The sequence below is a fragment of the Anopheles marshallii genome, chromosome 2 (assembly GCF_943734725.1).
Source record: "Anopheles marshallii chromosome 2, idAnoMarsDA_429_01, whole genome shotgun sequence".
In the NCBI taxonomy this organism is placed as follows: Eukaryota; Metazoa; Arthropoda; class Insecta; order Diptera; family Culicidae; genus Anopheles; species Anopheles marshallii.
Window position 1 is genome coordinate 19,696,083 of NC_071326.1, and position 20,523 is coordinate 19,716,605.

Consider the following 20,523-nt stretch of genomic DNA (forward strand, 5'->3'; position numbering starts at 1 on the left):
ACGTACTGCACACGCTCGTACCGCACCCCCGTCAGCATGCTGCGTATGGCGGGCGGTTGTGGTACGGTTTTGCGCTTCAGGCGAATATTGATCAACCATCGTCATCGTGCATGGTGTTGCAACAATAACGGCCACCGTCAACAACAAGTACAGCGGGAAGCCGGTTGCGGCGCGTCCTGTTTCCGATCGGCCATCCCATCGCCGGGTGCGGTCGGCCCGGTGTAAGGATGATCGAAAGCCGCGTGATCCGTGCTACCGATACGGCGCGTACCGTTGCAATGCGGCGTACGGACCACCGTTTCGACCCGTACGGTACGGTGCGGCCGTGCTGACTCCCAATGGGACCGAGGTGTCTATTCGGTGGCGCAAAATTAAGTGCTCCCATGAATGCGCACCGATTGGATGCAGGAGAAATGGCGCCGTACAATGTATTGAAGCTGGAGCTGGACCGGGAAGGATTAGCAGCCGGGTAAGGGATTGTTCGCGGGTGACAGGCAACGCGTTGTTCGGATCGGGGCATAGCGAGTGCCGAGGATTAATCTGCATAATGCAGAAGCAGGATGGCGGACGGGCAAGGGTATAAATATTTTATAGAGAGGCACGAATATGCGTGCCCAGGCCCACTATGAATTGATGCAGCAGTGGCGCACCATGGCAAGGGCGAAATAGATCCGCTGGAAGTTTATTGAATAATGCAAAGAAGATGGCCTCCTCCTGGTGTGTGCCGGAGCGTTATTGGTTCCATCGCAACGGTGGGCTTTGTTGTGCCTTTTGCACTCTCTCCGTACTGCTGTATAGCACGTCAACAAAGTTCGCTTTTCGCTTCATGAAACCCGGCCGCCAAACTTTACGACTGAGTTCGGGAGCTTTTTAAAGGTTTTATCACCCGTAGCATGGCGCAGTTTATTTAACAATAGCTCATAATTTTACTCCAACCGTACTTTATGCGTGTAAACTTGATAAGAAACATATAGACTTCTTTCGCATCAAGAGTTTTTCCACGTATAAATTTTCCCTTTCGAGGTGATACTGGGGAATTTGAAACATCGTTCTGATTGTTCAAACCCCCTTGATTTATGCAAACCGCATGTCAAATGTTTACTTATATTTTTGTTATACAGTAAACTAATGTTAAAAGCATAACACCACGAAAATTTAACCCAGATCATTCAGCTTATGTACAAGTTTTATACATTTTTGAACAAATAGATAGTACTGTTAAAACATAAAAGCTAGGAATGTAATGCTTACGAAAATATTAAAATGATTGAAAATAGCACCATATTTATATAATAAATACATTACTAACGTATAATTGTATTGAATAATTATCAAAATACTTTTTTAAAAAACCTCAATTCCATCAACTGTAACTTAAAATATTGAATATTTAATATTTATTAAAAAATCAACTCCGTCGTTGATTCTCTGAACTCAATAAAATCTACTCGCTCCGTAAATAGCGCTATATTTACGAAAAATTCTAAGTGCTCAAATGAGTTTTTAAATAAATAAAGTTATTACAATAAATATGTTTCTTCTGAGGGATAAGTAATAAGAACTGCCAATGCATTTAAGTCACAGTCAAACTGTAGATAACATTTTACGTTCATTCAAACCGATGACTTCCAAACCTTATTCCCATGATGTTTGTATGCGCAAGTTATTGTTCTTTCTGATATGTCACGGAAATACAAATCCTAAATCTAATTTATATGCAAAGCCTCACAAGCTCACCCTGAAATCACCGTTTAGAGCTGGATAGCTGGAGATATACAAAATGGTTTCATAAATCCATTACGAACGATGCTGTTACAAACGAGAAAAATACAATTTTCCCCAACCAACTGTAGAGCAGTGCTGTCGCTAGATATTACCACTAATCCTTTACTTTGCGCCACATATTGTGGGACGGAAAAATTGCAATGGAAAAAAGGCTACATTCACAGCCATCAAAGCAACCCTGCCCTATGTGCACTCTAGCGGTGGCTTTGTGAAGCAATGCAAATTTAATTACCGTACGGTGTACGGACTATCGCTGCAGGCCCGCGTACTGCGCGCGTACATATGTCTTCGCCCGGTTTGATTTTTATTTCCGTTCCTCAAAATGAAACCGCGCCCCTAAATGGCATCGATGTATTTTACAGCCAAAAAGTGCGTACTGTTCCAGTGTCTTTTCGCACACGCCTTTAGCCGTCGGGCGACATTTTGGCGCAAGGGGTGAGTGTCCACCCCGTATTGTGTGCCGCGTGAAGCGATGCACATTAAAAAAGCAAACGTTATTTTATGCACTCTCGTGCATAATTAATTTTCTCTGCCGGCGATCACCGCCTACTGGATTACACTTGAGACCGGTGTGCTTTGGTTAGGATCGGCCCAAAATTGCTAACAACGGATCCCCCTCATCCCATACCGGTCATACACACGGAAGGGGATGCGTGCAACTGCAAATGCACTATCGGGCACTATCGGGGTTGCCAAATATCTAGCGATGGTGTGCAAAGTGAAGGTCGTTGTGCTTTGTTTTTCTCTTCTCTTACCTATTTGCACGCTCGTTTCGGGCGGCGCGTTTGTTTGATGGCACGCGTGATTCATGCTTTTCGTGGCCACGAACCGTACAGTTTCGCTGGTGTGGGGCGGAATTGGGTGCTTAGGGAGCCGAAGCCCCCGCGTGCCAGGGCACATAAATAATAATATCGCACAAAACGGATGGCAGTTCGGGAACGCGCACAGAGTGCACAAACTGGCGATGCATATCGGCGATGCACTGCTATCGATGCACGCAACATGCAACATGCAACCTTATGTATGGGAACCAATAAACGCAATCGAGGTCAACCTGTCTTCCGTTCTTGTTGGAGGCACAATAAAACCCTACCACGAACAACGGCCGATTGCCTGGTATGCTGCTGCCTGGTTTGTGCGGAGACGCTGGGTGCACCTTTTCGTTAAGTTTTTTTTTCTCTCCGCGTTTGCTGTTTTTCTAATGATGTGTATCCCGCGCTGACGGGTAACCGATTGCATGCGAATATTGCGCAACACCAAACCGGGAACCGGAGACCGCCGTTTTTGGGGCTGGACACTGTGTTTTTTTTTTTTTTTTTGCTACCAGTGTGTACCGTTCATCAAATAAATCGGTCCCATTTCGGTGCTGCTCGCTTTCCCCGGGACCGTTTGGGATGGCTGCGTTAGGTTGTTCTTTTTTTTTCATCGCTTTTCGAAGCTCGCGTGTCCTAACGAGTTGGTGCAGCCGGAAATGTGCCAAGAACTGGTCGGAACTTTGTTTGTTTGCGCACGTGAGGCTATTTAGGTTGGTGTGTGCCCGCCGAGACATTGCAATGCATTTGGGTTGAGTTGATTTCGTGAATGATTGCACGCTGACAGCGTTAATGCAATGCTTGAGCGGACAATCCTATTGGATTGGGAGTTATTTATACGAGGGGTTGTATGTTGTTGCTATTCATCGAGAATATTTTTAAATGTAAATTGCTACTGCCTGTCACTATGATTATTGGAATATCTGTACATTTTCGACTCGTTTCAAGATAATTGAAACAAATTCTATTAAAGCAATGTGCACTGTATTTATGGATTGGTAATTAACGAGCCAGACATTAGCAAAGAAGCTTTGCACATGAATTATACATGACTTAAAAGTTCTTTCGGCTATTACCGGCAGTCTCCGAAATACGCGGTTCCTTTTGTACGCGGATCCGGAGATACGTGGTTTTTGGAAATTTGACAGCTGAATTGATTTACAGCACAAATTCTGAGCAAAAAGATGCAAAAATGGTCAATAATATCTTCCTTAGTAATATAAAATATTTGTTGCCTAATTTCTGCTAAAATTTTCTTCAGAAAAACCGCCTTATTTGCAGAATAAATAAAGTGCAGAGCATAAAGTCAAGTGTGTAACTTTCAAGCATAAACGATTTTGCGTCAGGATTCGACATATGCGGTTCTTTCCGAGATTAGGCGGTACGTTATCGTAGAGCTTCTCGGGGACTGACTCAACATTGTTTTGATATCTCAACGCCTCAAAGTATGCAATCACAATGTTTTTTAATCTGATACATTCTTATGCATACCTTCAGGCGCATTTCACCAAGCAGGTGTGCTGCAACAAAAGAACCAGTTCTTTGATATTCATTTTGTTACATTATTTTAAAGTGTTGGTTTTCGATTGTTAAATTACGAACAATACTGATCAATTATGCCATCGTTCTATGATATGTGCTTTACTGTTCGCCGTACAACTCTTATAACGTTGATAACTTAACCACAATCTGGGGTTCTGGGGGGGACACGAGCTAATTATGCGCACCACAAAATGTCCTAATGGTATGCGTGGTACGGTTGGAAAATAACCATGTTGATGGATTGCATCGAATAGCGCCGGTGACATTAGGCAGTGATTAGATCGTGATTAAGTTTGCCCCCAAAATCCCCATTGAAATCCGATCACACACCAAAAATGGACTCGCAACTTTACACACAGCGCAACAGCAACGCCTAGCAGCGAAAACCCACTGCAAAGGGTTGATTCTGTGCCACTATTGGGTGCGGTGTGTGTGTGTTTTCGAGGGGGTGTTGGGTGCGGTGTGCGGGAGCATTTCGAGCTGATTGGTTCCAGTGGCGTAATTCTATCGCATGTGTGCCGCCGTGCACGATTGACCACACAGTGCTGCTGTGTGTTTATATGCTTGTCTTGACAATCGCGTCTGCCACGGTTCGGGGGGTTTTTGCGGTGTTGTGTGTTTATTGTAAACAACTGGCCTTCACCGTGAACCATTGCATGCGTTGCAGGGCACAGATAATGGTGTTGCTTCTTCCCTATGGGCAGAGGTATACAGCTAGTGCTGTACAGTTTTGTTAATAGAATGGTAAATTATTTTACATTTTTGATGGCAATCACAACGTCAGTGGTGAGGACGGATCGGAAAATGAAAATGTACAATCGATCATCATCATCAAACGCAACATATTTGACTGATTGCGATATGGTTCAACAGTCAGATCCACCAGATCTGCATCAATGCGTGTGGTAATCAAAAAAAAAAAATTACAAATTACAATATAACATTGCATTTAACATTTATAGTGCAATATGAACATCAGTCGTTCTACATAACGTAACATTGCTAGACGTTACATAACCTTGTATAGAGAATGGTCGTAGCGGGGATTTTCAAATGGGAGGAGAAGGATAGATAGGAGGTTCTCCGATCGTTGAAGGGTGGCTTCAACACAGACGAACCTCAGTTCAGTCGACAGTTGTGAGCGCATCGCATACGATCGCCCCGACTAGTGTTTCAAGAGAGCTGTGTACTCTTAAAAAGTGTGTGACCAGTGTAGTACGTGGCTTTGTGAAGTGTTTGTACGATAGAACGGAAAAATTAACTAACACATCTGCAAGCATGTCGCTGGAAGAGAGCATTTTTGTTGAGGTTCGTATCGATTGTTTGCTAGCAAGTGGTAGTAACGTGTTCTTTATGTTCTTGCCAAGTGTTCTTATGTCCGCAATTATGTGGAATATGCTAGCGTTAAGTTACTGATGTGATTAAAGCAAAATTAGTACTGTCTTGTTGCACTCAATGGGATTTTGTAGTTTTGCAGTAACGTTGCTCCAAAAATAACTTAAACAAATAATTCAAAGCATTTCTGCAAGTATAACCAATTTGCTTATAGTTAACCTCTGCTGGAATATCCTGGATATAAATGTTTGTCTGCTTGTCCAACTGTTTGATGTATGTTAAAATTGTTTACAAACTGTCATCTTTTGTATTGTCTCGAAAAAATAGTGTTATAACTATGCATTGCATACTTTCAGGCGTTAATTACCTTACACAATGAATTGCTGCTTTAAATATTTTCATAAAATTGTTTGTTTTTCTTTTAAACATATTGCTTTAATATGTTCATCTACCAACAGTAGCTTTACCTACTTTGCCTCGTAGTATCGAGAACTCGCACGAAAAACAATTATGCATCGTACGACATATTTTTTAGCATTCTACCTTTTGCGCAGCATAATACCTCATGCAAACAATTTATCCGCACCGATCGTCTGCAGCGGCAGGCGAGATGGACGAAAAGTTTCGCGAGTTCCACTTGCTTGCCAACTAGTAATTGGAAAAGTTCTCGTTGCTCTCGGCTCACGGCCATAAAGTCGCCATAATAACTGTGAGCGTCCCCTGTACCGCACGTACTCGTACCAACCTTTCCCGAAAGGCTGACAGTGCCAGCTCGTCTTAAACTTTGCCTCGTTAGCACTGTTACACTCCCGGATCAACCACAGCCGACCGAATGTGTCCGTCGCTTACAGGCCCAACGCTGCATGCCCATTGCAATCAATCAGTCAATTAGTTCGTTTGCGGCTCCTGAGTATCACATGGAAGCCGGGAGGGAAAATAAAACACGGCCGAATGGGTTATTTAATTGTGGCCAACCATCGCAAACTGCTACCGGCTGTACGACGATCGTTCATTATGTGAAACAAAATTGTGTTTCCATGTCGATGAGTGGTTGCACAAACCATTGTCAACGCTTACTGTCACCGTTCCTTCGGGTGAAGCTGCATCGGCGTCAGGCAGCTTGTGCTGCGTTCGAAGGTGAAGGTTTTATGACATTTCGAGCATGGCCATTGCTTGCCATGCATGCAAATACACCGAAAGGCCGAAAGGTCAACAGGTGATGCTGGTTTTCCAGCCCACACAAAGGTACTGCCCGCGTGTCGAAGGCAAAGGATGTTTATTTCTGTGTGTTGGTTCGTTAGCTGGTGCGAGAGAGTTGTTATTTTTGTTTAAATTCAACGGCAAATGTATCGCAGACGAAAACCCAATTATTAATCCCGTTGACAGTGTCGAGAGTAGACCGAGTTTAATGCAAAGCAATTATTTGATGCAATTTGCATAAATTTAGGCGTGGCGTTCTTTCAAGTTGGATTGCATGGCTTGACAACTTCGGTGTACGATCATTTTGAGTACATAATTTTCATTGTGTAATTATACAACAGCTTGTTTGGCTCGTTTATTAAGACCATCCAGTGGGAATGGCTGAAGAGATGCTGCACAAACCGGCCGGACGGAAACCCCCATTGCCAGTAATGAATTTGCATTGCAAATGTCACCAAGGAACTGTTTTATTTACCATTTTTTCTCCGCTCGGTTGCTCCACTGTCTTGACCTTTCGGCGAAGTGCACCATGTGCAATGGATGTGGATGAGCATGAGCAAGTTGCATACTTGCACCCTGTGGGCGGGCGGCTCAGATGAATGTTTAATTAAGCAACTGTTCCATTAGGTTGTGCCAAACCGTAGCTAGTAAGTTAATTATGTTGATTAAAGTGTACCGCACGAGCAAACACAACACCAGCCAAGCGAAAGCAAGCGTGTCGAATTGTAAAACATGGGAGTAAAAAAAACACACACTTCTAACGTTTACATCTCGCGCCGCACTACATCCGGCCAGCTCCGAAAGCTTTTAAAGTACGCGAAGGCCCATTAAATCGACCACTCCATCAGTGCCCTCCGAAATTGCGAAGTGTTTGGCAGGAGAATTTATTATTTATTCACACATTAGCGCGCGCGCCTTCTTCACCCCATATAGCAGAAGGCTTCTGCTTCCTTGTTATTGCTGCTGCTGCTGCTGCTAAGTGCTGAGCAAACTGTTGCTTTTGCGAATCTCAATAAATTTCCCATGAACCGGTAAATGGCAGGCATGGCGCATTTTTTTTTCTCGCTCCTTTCGCCACTCGGTCGTGTTCTGTTTGCTTGGGCCAGTGGGACGGGTTTTCCCTCATTTTGCAGCTGCAAGCAATTGCGCTTTTTTTTCGTCTTCTTATTCTCCCGGGGGCTAGTTTATACGCTCAAAATACTTTCACCCGTTCGATTGGTTTTTGGTGGTTTGATAAAGGTAAAAGGGTTAGGGTGTAGTCACTCTCACACACACACACACACACACACACAGGCAGGCGTGTTCACCTATCGGGCACACGTACGCGCCAGGTCTTAAAAGGCAATAATCGTACAATCGTCAAGAAGTACTTTGGCACCCATATTGCCCGGTACCAAACGGCCGCCAACACATGCGGCATGGGTTGGGGCTATAGGCTGCAGAAAATGGCCCACGTGTTGATGTGAGGGGGTGTGAGCAGCATGGAGAATGGGGACTGTGAAAGGGAGGGTAAATGTTTTAGGTCGAATGGCATGGTGCGCAATGTTGTACAGAGCGAGCCAGGCACATTGATACAACTTTTAGGAATGAAATTTACCTATAAAGTTAGCGTTTCTTACCAAATATATATATTTTTCTAAGCATATTTCTCTTTCTCGCTTTGGTGACTGTTTTCAAGCTTCTATTACTTAGAAGGATCCTTCTGACAGTGTGTATCAACTTTGGTCTGTGTGTCAAATCAAATTTTGTGCAATGAAATCTAATTTGCATTTCCGATTTAAAATATCATGTTTTGGGTCAAAATGGCGAGGAATTAGATACATTTTAGATTTTAGATAGGAATTAGATAAAATGAAAAAAGATTTAAGCACTTTTTTGTATATAAGGTTAAGTCCCTCGAAGGTAGAATCTCTCAAAGATAGCAAGCTACCCTAACTTTCTCTAAACTGCACACGATGTTAGTACACCAATGTCTGTCTAAGTTAGCCATGTTTTGGGGTTTGCCAATGACAGCTCGTGATGGCTGCGTTTACAGAGTATGGTTGAAGTTTTTTGCCATACGTAAATGGTATACCATCCAATTGTTTTAGTTTCCCAAAGCTGCAAGTCTCTCTAAGATGCGGTTCCCTTCAGCTTGATTGATTGTATTGATTGTACATTTTAACATTTTTTGCCATCAATTGTAATGGCACGATTTAATTGTCCTTGATGGACGTAAGATTCTATAAACCCCATCTTGTTCGAGGGACAACCATTGGTGCCTTAGAGACAATTGATACCTGCTGACAATATGCTGACTCTTATATCAAAGTTATGATCTTACCAAATAAAGGCGTTACTCATATTGTAAAGCATTCCCAACAATATTAAAATAAAAAAATGACATATTCGATAAGTATTTGCCAACGATGTGCTTGTTTCATGCTGCTTGTCAATGTTTAATACTTTACACCAAAGTGTACAAGGCAATCGTAGTATATCAAATCAGCTCCAAAAAAAACATGACATTTTATTCGTTGTACAACATGTGTACCACACTGTAAAGAAGGCAGCGTGCGTTTAAGATACTAAACAAAGCCAAACAGAAAATCCTATTCATGGCCCTTGTCGTGAGAGATAGGGACTTCCTTCGCCTCCTCAAACATATTTCCTCGTACGCCTTTTGCTTCAACGCTCACCTACAGCATATCACCACCGATCAAGGCCAACCCGAAGGTACGGCAGAGATCATTGGAATGATTCGATGTTTATGCATTCAGCAGTCAGATAAAGTGGAGTAAAAGCCATGTGTGAAGTCACAAATGTGCCCCCGGATGGCTTTCGATGGGAAAAGAAGCCCCGAAAAAGCAATTCGTGTCGTTTCTGTACGGCTCTCCCTTCATGGAGTTTTGTTGTCCTTAACGGATTTTTGTGTTTGTTGGCCATGACAGTTCATCTTCCAGTTTTGTACGAACTTTCCAGGAATGTTATACCCCATAACGGGGGAAGGAAATTTGCCAAAAAAGCGTCCTGCGATGCCCGGCTACCACATTGGCGAAATCCCGAATGGCTGGTGTGCGTGTAAAACCCCATTCACTGTGCCCATGTTCGAAAGGTTGGCTCGCAATCAACCGTTCCGTTTAGGGGGGGAAACATTTTCCACCATGCAGTGACGGCCATGGCCGACTCAGTACAGCCCAGGACACATTGTTTAGCTTCTGCAGACGGCAGGACACCACACACAAAAACCAGACCCACATAGACCAGACGTGTGTGTGTGTGTGTAGCTGGGGGCACTAGTTTCCGAGAGTAACGGGCCAAGCGGACACACTACTGGCTTTGCTTGCTGCTGCTACCGGTCCGGTTTCGAAACCATTCAAGATCGTGCTCGAAATGAGCCCAAAAATGGGACACAAACACCCTGTGAAAGTAAGGGAAGGTGGCGTTTTATGCCGATTTTTTCCCCCCACCCTATCCCAGCCCAACCAAACAACTGCCACCCAACCTACGGAGAACCGGCAACAAAGTTCCTCAAACAGTCTCAAATAGCTATTCGTGCAGTGGGGAGGCGAAGGGGCGACGGGGTGGTCCCGGCGGAGGAAACGACACAGATAAGTTGTAGTCCCGTTTGGTCCTGGCACCGAGCTCGGCTTGTCCTCCATCCACTAATTCCGAAAGGCACTTGGGCCACACTTCAGTTGGATGATAAATATTTGCACACATATTTGCTGACAGTTTGCAGCACTTTCGGAGTTTGCGTTCGTGATTGTAATTTCGTTTCACTTCCGCCCGATGTAGGCACCCATCGCCTCTCGACATCTCCCAGTGGAACAATAGAAACACACTCCACTTCGCATTCGGCCAGTGTGGCCCCATCGGACACCCATTGCTCGCTGCAGATTCTCCGCCCCCCGTTTAGCATGTGTTGATAGCGACAGGAAGTCCGGTGTTTGTCGTCTTTTTTTTTCCTACTCCCCTTTCCTTGTTGTGTGTTGTTCGGTTCGGCCGTTCGGCCGGTTTCGAAGCCGGGAAGCTTGCTCACTTACGAGGTACCCTTCCGGTTACAATGTGCCAACCGGGAAGGGCGCGGCTGGGCGTGTGAGTTTTTCCCGCTCGTTTCTGAATGCGTGTCAGCGGAACATTAGAGACAGACGGCATGGCGACTATCCCACCCCCCCCCCCCCTCCCTCCCCTATCCTGATCAAGTGAAAAAGCAACCTCGAGTGTCCGGTTTAATTTCTCTTTAATGTGCAACACACACACGCGCGCGTTGCTAAATCACTGCAGCCAGCACGAGGTGCAGCTTAAATTCATTGCCACGCTCTCGCCTCTTGGCTTTGATTAATCCCCAGCACTCCCCCCCTTCCCGGGTCGGGTGGCTGGTGGTCAATTTCTAAACTTTGTCCAACCACGAAGTTTTTGCCAGCGTTCGTGTTTTCGGTCCCTCCACATCGTTTGCTAATTAAAATGGAGCACCACAGGCTACGCTTTTGGTGTTTCATTCGTGTTCACCACAGCGGCACCGTGCGGCTGTATGAGTTGAGATTATTTAATTACCCACACAAGTTGGAGCATGCACATTTTATGTGTATTTTTTTAATCGTCTCATTGTGACGGTTCTTTCTTGTGAAGGCACATGGAGGCGAGAGGTGCAAATTCTTTGTCAACCAAAAAAAGTCAAACCTTCTTATGATCTGCTTCAGAGCAACTTTGGGGCGAGATTGAATATGATACTTATACTTATGCCGAGTTTGATAAGTGTCACTATGGGATAGGGATGTTTTGTATGGGCCAAACAACAGACCATTTTTTCGCATATGTCGCGATTCGACAAACGACATATTTAGCGCCTAAATGTATGCTATGCTGGATGGACGTCTCAAAAAAATGAGAACCATTAGAAGCAAGAAGTCGTCGATATGAATTCTGCTTCGGAGTTTAGATAATTGTGCTCGGCGTTTATAAGAATCTGTACATTTTTTTAAACCTTTTGACTGTTGTAAACTGTAGGAGGATGAGGAATTTTAGTTTTAAGTGCATTAGCGAAAAAAAAGAATGTGATTGAGACAAGTGCGCATTTAATGGCCCTAAGATTTATTATCGGTTGTAAAGAGTCAGAATGAAGTCTGTTTGTAGGATTTATCTCTAGGTCAAATACTTGGTGAAACATCTACTTTTATTTCGACAGATAATTCGATCAGCTCCATTGAATATTGGCGGGTTAGTGACATTATTATCATCTTCGTCACCATCGCCAGAGTCAGATTATGTCTGGCACGTCTAGTTCCTGCCTTGAAACTGTGTATACCCTGGGCAATCCGCCTAGAATGAGCAGTTGCACACAATCGATCGGACAGTGTCTTGTTTGTCTAAAATGCCCGCCACTTCATGGAGCGTTCCTTTGGTCTTTGAACAACTTGAGCTGTTAAAGTAACTATTCTTAAATTATTAAGTCTTAAATTATTTCAATCTTTTAATGACTATTGATCCGAAGACAGACATTGGAAAAGAACAGAGTTACTACTAAATTTTAATCACCTTACTCTTAACCTGTTTCGTGTTAGTCTCATGACGTGACACACCCTCAAATGTCTCACGTTGTTTGGACACATTCGAAATTGACACTGCCTGGAAATTGGAGTTGTTCGACATGAAACCCCTTTTTTATTTTTATTATTATTTATTATCAAAATCTTACTTAAACATTGTGCTACATCTAAACTAACCTAAATCTAACCACTAATACCATGGCCGATGAGCAATGAATTTTAAATTGAACTGAATCACATGAAGGCTTACGAAAGGAAAGAGCTCTAGCTCAACACAGACATTGGAAAAGAACAGAGTTACTACTAAATTTTAATCACCTTACTCTTAACCTGTTTCGTGTTAGTCTCATGACGTGACACACCCTCAAATGTCTCACGTTGTTTGGACACATTCGAAATTGACACTGCCTGGAAATTGGAGTTGTTCGACATGAAACCCCTTTTTTATTTTTATTATTATTTATTATCAAAATCTTACTTAAACATTGTGCTACATCTAAACTAACCTAAATCTAACCACTAATACCATGGCCGATGAGCAATGAATTTTAAATTGAACTGAATCACACGAAGGCTTACGAAAGGAAAGAGCTCTTGCTCAACTGTTGCATTGAACTCGAAGTCTGTGACGATTCAGCAGTGTTGCCAGCAACATGTTGTATAATATTTATATTAGCGATATATTTGTACTTACATAATTAATTGTTTTTTTTTTTTAATTCTTAATCCCACATTTTCTATACCCAGACTTTTGTGAAGATATTACGTTTTTATATACCAATAAAATAATACTCAATTACAGTGGATTTCGCTCGAACTCGTCCCGCTTCCCACTGTGCATCGATTTCAAAACCATTTGTCTTAAACTTTTACAAGTGACGTAAATCCACTGCCGTGTCACTGTCAGTCAGAGTGGAGTCACTTTTCTTTCAATTTGAAAGAAAAGCTTCAACTCGCATTTGAAAGCAATGAAAAAGAACTCCCACCTTTCCGGGCCCTCGCCGTCTCACGCAACAACCCCCTGCCTTCCCCCTTCAAACCACAATCAGATTCGCAAGATTGCATAGAGAAAAGCGATCCCAGGGCCCGCCGGCTGCTCCGTTCCCATGGTGCACGGAGCGCTAAAAACATCTTAATGAATTTTAATGAGCGCTTTTTTCTCGGGGACCCTCCCTGCGCTGGTTGGCTGGCTGCTGCTGCCTTCATACGGGCCAGGGAATTCTCGTCCTTTGACCACCGCATTTAAGAAAACTGCCGATCTGTTTAAGAGACGCTGCCGTGGTTTGTTGTCATATCGTACGCTTTGGGGGGGATGGTGCCACCGGGTTTGGTGGACCACTTTCGCCAGGTTTTGTGGCATCGATTCTCCGCGCTTTCTTTCGGGCGCTGTCTGACGACTGGGGACGTTTTGGTGCGAGATACGCAAAAGTCATTTGAATGGAAGTGCCTCACAAAGCGGGCATTAGGAAACAAAACAAAAAAGAAAGATATACGTAACAACCGAATAGCCGGGGAATGTTTTGATCGAGGGGAGTTTGGGGTAGCTCCATCCAAGACGGGCCAACGCCTAACCTGAGGAGTTGGATGCTGCAAAAGCTCATAAATTATGCATACCGGTGGCAGGGTTTCGGGCTTTCGGGTGTGCAAATAGCTTTTCGGTTTTTGGCCGGCGAGTGCGTGTGCCCGGGCGTCATTTTTTTTTTTGCGTCTCTCGCTTCCCGAACCCAGTAGCAATAGCCCAAAATCTGTGAAAAATACACTGAGCACACGAAAACACACACACAGAGGCATAAAAATCGGCAAACAAATCACAGAAGAAATATGGAACACAATCATCGACGGTTGGAATCGTTGGCTGCTGGGCCGCCGGTTTTTCTGTGGCTGTGTGTTCGCAGGGGCAGACGCGGCTCGTACCAGGGGCGGCGGTATGGAAACGATCGAAATGTAACCGAATTTCGGCATCCGTTTTTGATGGAAAATCTTCAAAGTATCACCGGCACAGCCGTGGTACGGAGACAAATAGACGAGCTTACGAACGTACGACGAGAGAGGTTTTGCGAGCAGCGGCTTGAAACAGAAAGGTCGCTTCCTCCCGTCTCCATGCACCGTATCTGGCACGTGTTGCGCCAAAAGGTGGGCGAGGAAAAATTGCACGCGCGTGTGTGTGTGAAAGTGTTTGTGCTTGCAGAAGTCGGCACCATAACCGGGAAGCTGATTTCGTAGAAATGCCGTAACGCGAACCGGCTGCGTACACCGCATTCGTGTCGTTTTCTCTAGGATCCGTGGGCGGGGGGAGTGAGGGAAAGGAGGGGAGGGTTTCGAGATGAAATTTCCAACCGAATAGCATTGAAATCCTTCAGCTTAAGTTTTCCCCATTTCCATTTTGCCTTCGCAGCTAATTGCAACGGAACAATTCTCCGTGCCACGAGAAGTATTTATAGACTTGCCGCTTTCCAGAAGAAGATCCATCCACCACGGGGATCTGTGCTTTGGGACGGTGGGAGCGAACGCAACGGTTCGAGGTTTTACTTACCCGGTAGCCAGACGGATGGATGGAATGTGTTTCATATAAGTGGCATTCATTGTTTTAATATATTTTTGGTGAGAGATTTCGCCACACCGTCATTTTGTGGGGCTGTTAGAAATCACATTATTGCATACCATTGGTTAGCATTATTGAATATTTCGAGGGGGGAGAAGGAGGGCTTTTGTGTTTACTGTTGTCCTACAAACTCCAACTGATTGCTAAAGGGGATGGTGATCGGTGATGTAATAAATTATTTAAACTGTTCGGTGTAATATGCTCTTTTTTCTTTGCTGTACTTTAAGTACAACAACGTAGCACGGTATAAAGCTGCAAGGCAATGGAATTTAATTGCAACATATTTCCCTCAGCACAGTCAAATTCTTAGGAATTGTGGCACGTTGTGGCTTGGCGTACAATTTCATTACAACCAGCTAAAGTATAACTGTTGGTGTATTTATGTAGAGACTGTAGGCTAGTCGGAACTAGTCAAAGTGATGTGCTCGGAGAACCTGATATCGGTCCTGGTGTGTGATGTTCCTTCAAACATCAGACACTGGATACGAGTTTCGTGGAAGTGATACAAACGATCATGAAAGTCTGCTACTGACAAGCTAAACGGCACCTTTTGTCCGAACGCGTCTGGGTGCTGATGTGCCCCAGGGTTGCGATGGAGTACGGACACTCAAAAAAGACACACGATGACGTCTCCCTAACTTCCCCGGGATGCTACAAGCGGATATTAACGCGAGGTGGTCAATAACAGAGAATTGTCAAACCCGACTGCCGCAAAACGACGTATTTTGCAGCGTGTCTGTAATAATAATCAGTCTTCAATCTCCGCGGCCACCTGGTGCCGATGTGTCTGATTTCGGACATGATTGACATCTGTCAGAATCAAGATGCATTCTAAACCATGATTGCTCACAGTACATCAGAGAACATAATTTTACATGTTACTTAGAAATGCTACGGAAATTTCGCAGTGTCTTGAACGGGCATCATTCCATGCTCAATAGATCAGTAGGCATTGTCGAGAGCTTCTGTCAAAATCGAAATTGACAGTCGAATCTAAGTTTTAATGCAACATTTGAACACTTCCTGTTTTAAAGTGCGATCGAGTCAACAAGATTAGCAACATCTGTTGCCATACATTTTCTTAAATTTAATATAAAGTCTCTTACTATTTACTACTCAAGTAGCTAACCGTTGATACAGGGGAATTTATAATACGAAACACTCTACCTCTACCCTGTTATTGAAATTGATTTTATCGCATTACGACGCCAACCAACGCCTTTAGCCAGCCCTCCATTGCTTCCATGCTCCATCCGGCACCGGTGTTCGGTGGCATTATGCGAAACATGCAATGGGTTAATAATAACCGCTAAACTTCGCTCCAATCTCACCGAACCGCAGGGCCGTCAACTTCATACCCGGCAGCGCGTTGAACAATTTCCACCCATAACCAAAAACTCACTGCGCGCAACACACTGTCCGGGGGCTTGGAGTTTATTTCCTCCGGCCACATTACGGGCCACAGTTTCTTCCGCATGCACTCACCCACCGAGCGCTGCGGACCGGGGCGAGACGAGTTAATGATGGAAATATTTTCGGAAAAGCATCATCATACCCGAGACCCCGAACGGACAGCATAATCGGTTTTGCCATCCGCTGGCGTCCTTTGCTGGACGAGTACATTTTGTTTTCGACATGTTTTTCCCACCCACCGACCGGGTCCGGTTAATCCTGCCTGTGTGCTGCTGGCTGTAAGCTTGCCACCGGCGAAGGAAACGAAACGACAAAACTCGGGCAGCGTTTGGCAGAAGACGCATGCATGCTGGCAGGTGGTGGCGCAAACGGTGGTCTCATTACTCGTAACGGGGAAGGTTATGGTCGGGCACTGCTACACAGACGAGCTCAAACAGGCTCCATTATTTTGAAGCTTCGAGACAATCTTCGCACCAGTTTTTGGGGCGCGCCGAGAAAATAATCCCCTCCCACGGGTAGAAAGCGAAGGAAGTGAAGCGCATTAAAGGAGTATTTAATTTTCTCCGAAACGGGGCCCGGTTTTGCGGACCGGCACGAGGTAGCTGTTTGGGGTCCGATACGAATCTTCCGGCCGGATCGTCGTCGTTTCGTGTGGTCGAACCGGGTATCATCGCACCGAGCGCGCCGACAAGGAAGAAAGTGGTGCCAGAATAGGCAAAGGGGCGTACCGGGGTCGGGTCCTTGCCGAGTTTACTTCACCGATTTGAGCCGAACTGGCAGTACCGGGTTACAGAAGAAAACGCTTCCCCCCCCTGGTTTTGTGCCGTCGTGCACCGGGTGAAGGATAATTCACTGTGGCGCTAATGTTAAAAGGATTACGCCTGAAAAAGCCGTGTGCCGCCGTGTCGTAAACGGTCGTTCGCGTTCCACCGGTTTCCGCTGGGTTGGGTCGGCCTGTCGGTAGCAGCCTAACACTTTTCCCGGTGGCTTTCCATTCGCATACGTTCTTGCGGCGGAAGCTGTTCTGAGAAGCGGTGGATTTTCACACGCAATCAAAAAGAAATTTACCTTGCAATTTGGAGCTAAACTTTCCCCAGCACACACGTGCGGGCGAGCGAGAAAATGGAGCACTGCATGTGCGCACATGTGTGTTCGAACGGTAGTGCCGTTAGGGTGTACCCCGTGGAGAATGACAATGACGATGAAACAAAACAACACCGACACTCGCACACACACACGCACGCCAACTTAAGTCGTTTGGGTTTAGTTGAACTATTTCGGGCAGCATCTTAGGCGTTAATTTGCTGTTAACATTCTATCCATTGCTCGCAACGTAACCAGGACGAGAAGCGATCCACCGGCGAACGGCCATAATTTCGATACATGAGGCAGGATTTTAAATGGATTGTGTCAGTGGAAATAACACTCTTGAAGAACGGTACTGTATGCCCCGTGGCATGTCACCGGGTTCGCCCGCTTCCCTTCGGGGGTCGAAATCCATTACTGGAAAGTTTTCTGGTCGTATGTTTACGATTACGATTACCATCGTCCGTTCGAAAACTGCTACTTCACCAGGGGTTTACAGGACAGCAGCGTGGCGTGGTTCAGTTAATAGTGTTTGCATTTGAGGAAGCAAGGCACGAACAGCATCTCCGTAGTTTAATTGTCTTAGACGTACGTAGGCCAAGGAAAAGGCCGATCCATTCTTATGGAATCGAACCGAGTTTTACCGCTTGTCTACTGACGTTAATAAAATCTAATGCGTTTAAATGGCTTACTTAGATCTCTTCCCGCGTCGACACGATGTTGGGTGTTGGATGTTCACTGTATCAGTATCAGTATCAGTATCCTGAACTATAATACTGAGAAAGTTACTAAAACTGCTGAAAGCATTCTTTGTTTGGCGTTATCTGTTACGACTGAATTGTGTGGTTAGGTCATCTCAAAGCAATCTCTGAAGTACATTAAGTAGACGAGCGCGTCAAGCCAATTCTGAGGGATAGTTCTGATGAATTGGTCATGTCAGAGATCCAATCCACCTTCAGGAGGTGCTTCAGGAGATAAAGTTTTGGACCCAATTCGTCATCATCTGTAGGCTCTTGAAGGAGGAGTCTTTCAGGATATTAAGGTCGGGTCCGAGTCAGGCATCTCTGTCGATTTGCCAAATACCTTCAAGAGTGTCCTCATATTATCATATTATTGTTAGTTTTCTCAGCTCCCTTTACTCTCCTATTCAATATCCGACAGCAATGCAGATCAGTAACAATGTCGGTGTTCCTGCGTCCTGCGTCAACTCAGTTGTTTCTTCTTTTCGTAGACCAAATAAATTGAAGAATATAAATCATAATACAGGACGAATTGAAACAATTGTTTAAAACTCGAAATTAAAGAGGCTTTAAACTTCTGTCTCTACAATGCAACAACTTCAGACTATTCTTCAAGGATTTACCAATAATTAGGTGCTTCAAAAGTTTCAGCCATTGGCCAGTAAACTCGTACCCCCATTCATTACATTAGCTGCAAACGTTCGTGCCGTTAGGATTTCACATCCAGTGTGACGTGTTTTGACCTACTCCAACCACCCACACCCACCTATACACCCTGCGAGCAAACTGTCAATCTGGCCTAAAAATTCAAATTCCTTTCGAAAACCAACGTCAAATGTCACGGGGCGCCCGTAAACTTTCGCCATGCGCCCGTGGACCGTACCGCCAAACCGGCGAGCGAAGAACCATGCGTAGCAACGGACGTCATCGGTGTACGGTGCACGGTAAGCGAACTATTTACCCCGTTGCTGTGGTTACCGTGCGGTAGGTTTCTTCAATAAGCACGTTGCCAACGCGGCACGGGTTCGACGGATACGTACAGTGCACGGGAAAGTCAGGCCCGTGGTGACCGAACCGGGTCCATTTTCACATTTTCCTCCAGTGCGGTCGGACCGGTGGCGCTTGGTCGTTCTGTGCCACGGCAATTTCAGTCAAGACGTTCGGGCATTTTTGAAAATCCCGACCCGGAGAACTGAGTGCTCTGTGCGCCAAGCGTGCGTCCTTGCGTGTGTGTGTGTGCGTGTGTGGGCGTGTGCAGTACATGGGCTTGTACTGCAGTGTTTTCGATTGCCAGTCACCAGTTAGTGCAAAAATTTTCACTTTTTCACCAAAAAACAAAAAAAACAGCCCATGCTCGGCTGGAAGCACCATTGTGTGCGTGTGTGCTACTGACAACCATCGCACCATAGACAACGGCAACAAACGTGCCTTGGCTAGAGCCGGCAGCTGGCAACAACACCCCCGATTGGCTTAGTAGTTTAGTGTTGGTGGTGGTGCTGAAAAAAAAAAGAAACCCCCCCCCCCAACTCCCGTCCACCGTACGGCTAAGTGACGTACCCACCACCGTTCCTTCCGAATCGTACCGACGATTTGTGTGTGTTGTTATGGTGCTTACCTTTGACAGTTGGCTAATTATTGGAGATGCGTTTGTGTCGTTGTTCTGTTGTTCCGTTTTCCGTTGTTATTTTGTCGTAACACCTAACATCCCGACCTTATTTCCCACAGTGTGCCCCGTTCCACCACCTCCCAAAAAACATGTTCCAAACGTCAACCACGCTTATGTTTCGCATGTTCGGCTGACAGTGGACAGCGCTTTCTAGCAAACCGTTTGTTTTCTTTTTATTACATCCCTCTATCTGTTTCTGTGTGATTGCGTGTGTGTGTGTGTCTCCATCTAACCTGTTTCACCGGACTCAGACCGACGAACGGGTTTGGTTCGGTTCTCTTGGCTGGGCCCAGCATCACTAATGAAATGCTTTTGTTTTTGTCTTTCTTTTTGCCGTGTTTTGCCACTGCTAACCCGTGCCGTGCATTCGCCTTCCGGTCGGCTTAACCATGATTAACCGCTGCAAACGACCCTTCCTCAATGTGCGGGTCCGAAGCAGCCGACGGAGCTCCCAGACGAGGACTTTATGACGAATCCTTCGCTGGCCATGGACGCTTGTTTCACCGCTTTCGACAAGGATGGGTAAGTAGTAGAGGGAACGATTGGTGGAGGTGTTGTAGTTAAGTACGCCAGGATGGATGTTTTTTGCTTTTCGTGCTTCCAGATCTGTCGTTTCCAGACCCAAATTGTCCAAAGAATAAGGATAAAACATTCGTTTGGGTAGTTTCGGCCTGTCAGCATGGATTTGGTATTTGTTTTGGTGTTTTTTTTTTTGCTACTTGAACGCTTTTCTGATACGTCAAATGTCAAATTTGCTAGTGAGTTTGAAGGTGAGCGTGAGATGCGTACGAGTGAGGTCCCATGAGAACATTTG

General features: G+C 45.1%; 1 protein-coding gene across 1 annotated transcript in view; it reads left to right on the plus strand.

Moving 5' to 3' along the window:
* The first annotated feature begins 227 nt into the window (after positions 1-227).
* LOC128716447 (uncharacterized) overlaps positions 228-20,523 on the plus strand; it is a 50,269-nt gene continuing 29,973 nt past the window's right edge. The window contains exons 1-2 of the mRNA XM_053811340.1: positions 228-317; positions 20,146-20,231. Of these exons, the coding sequence (XP_053667315.1) occupies positions 228-317; positions 20,146-20,231 (176 nt within the window). The remainder of the gene's footprint in view (positions 318-20,145; positions 20,232-20,523) is intronic.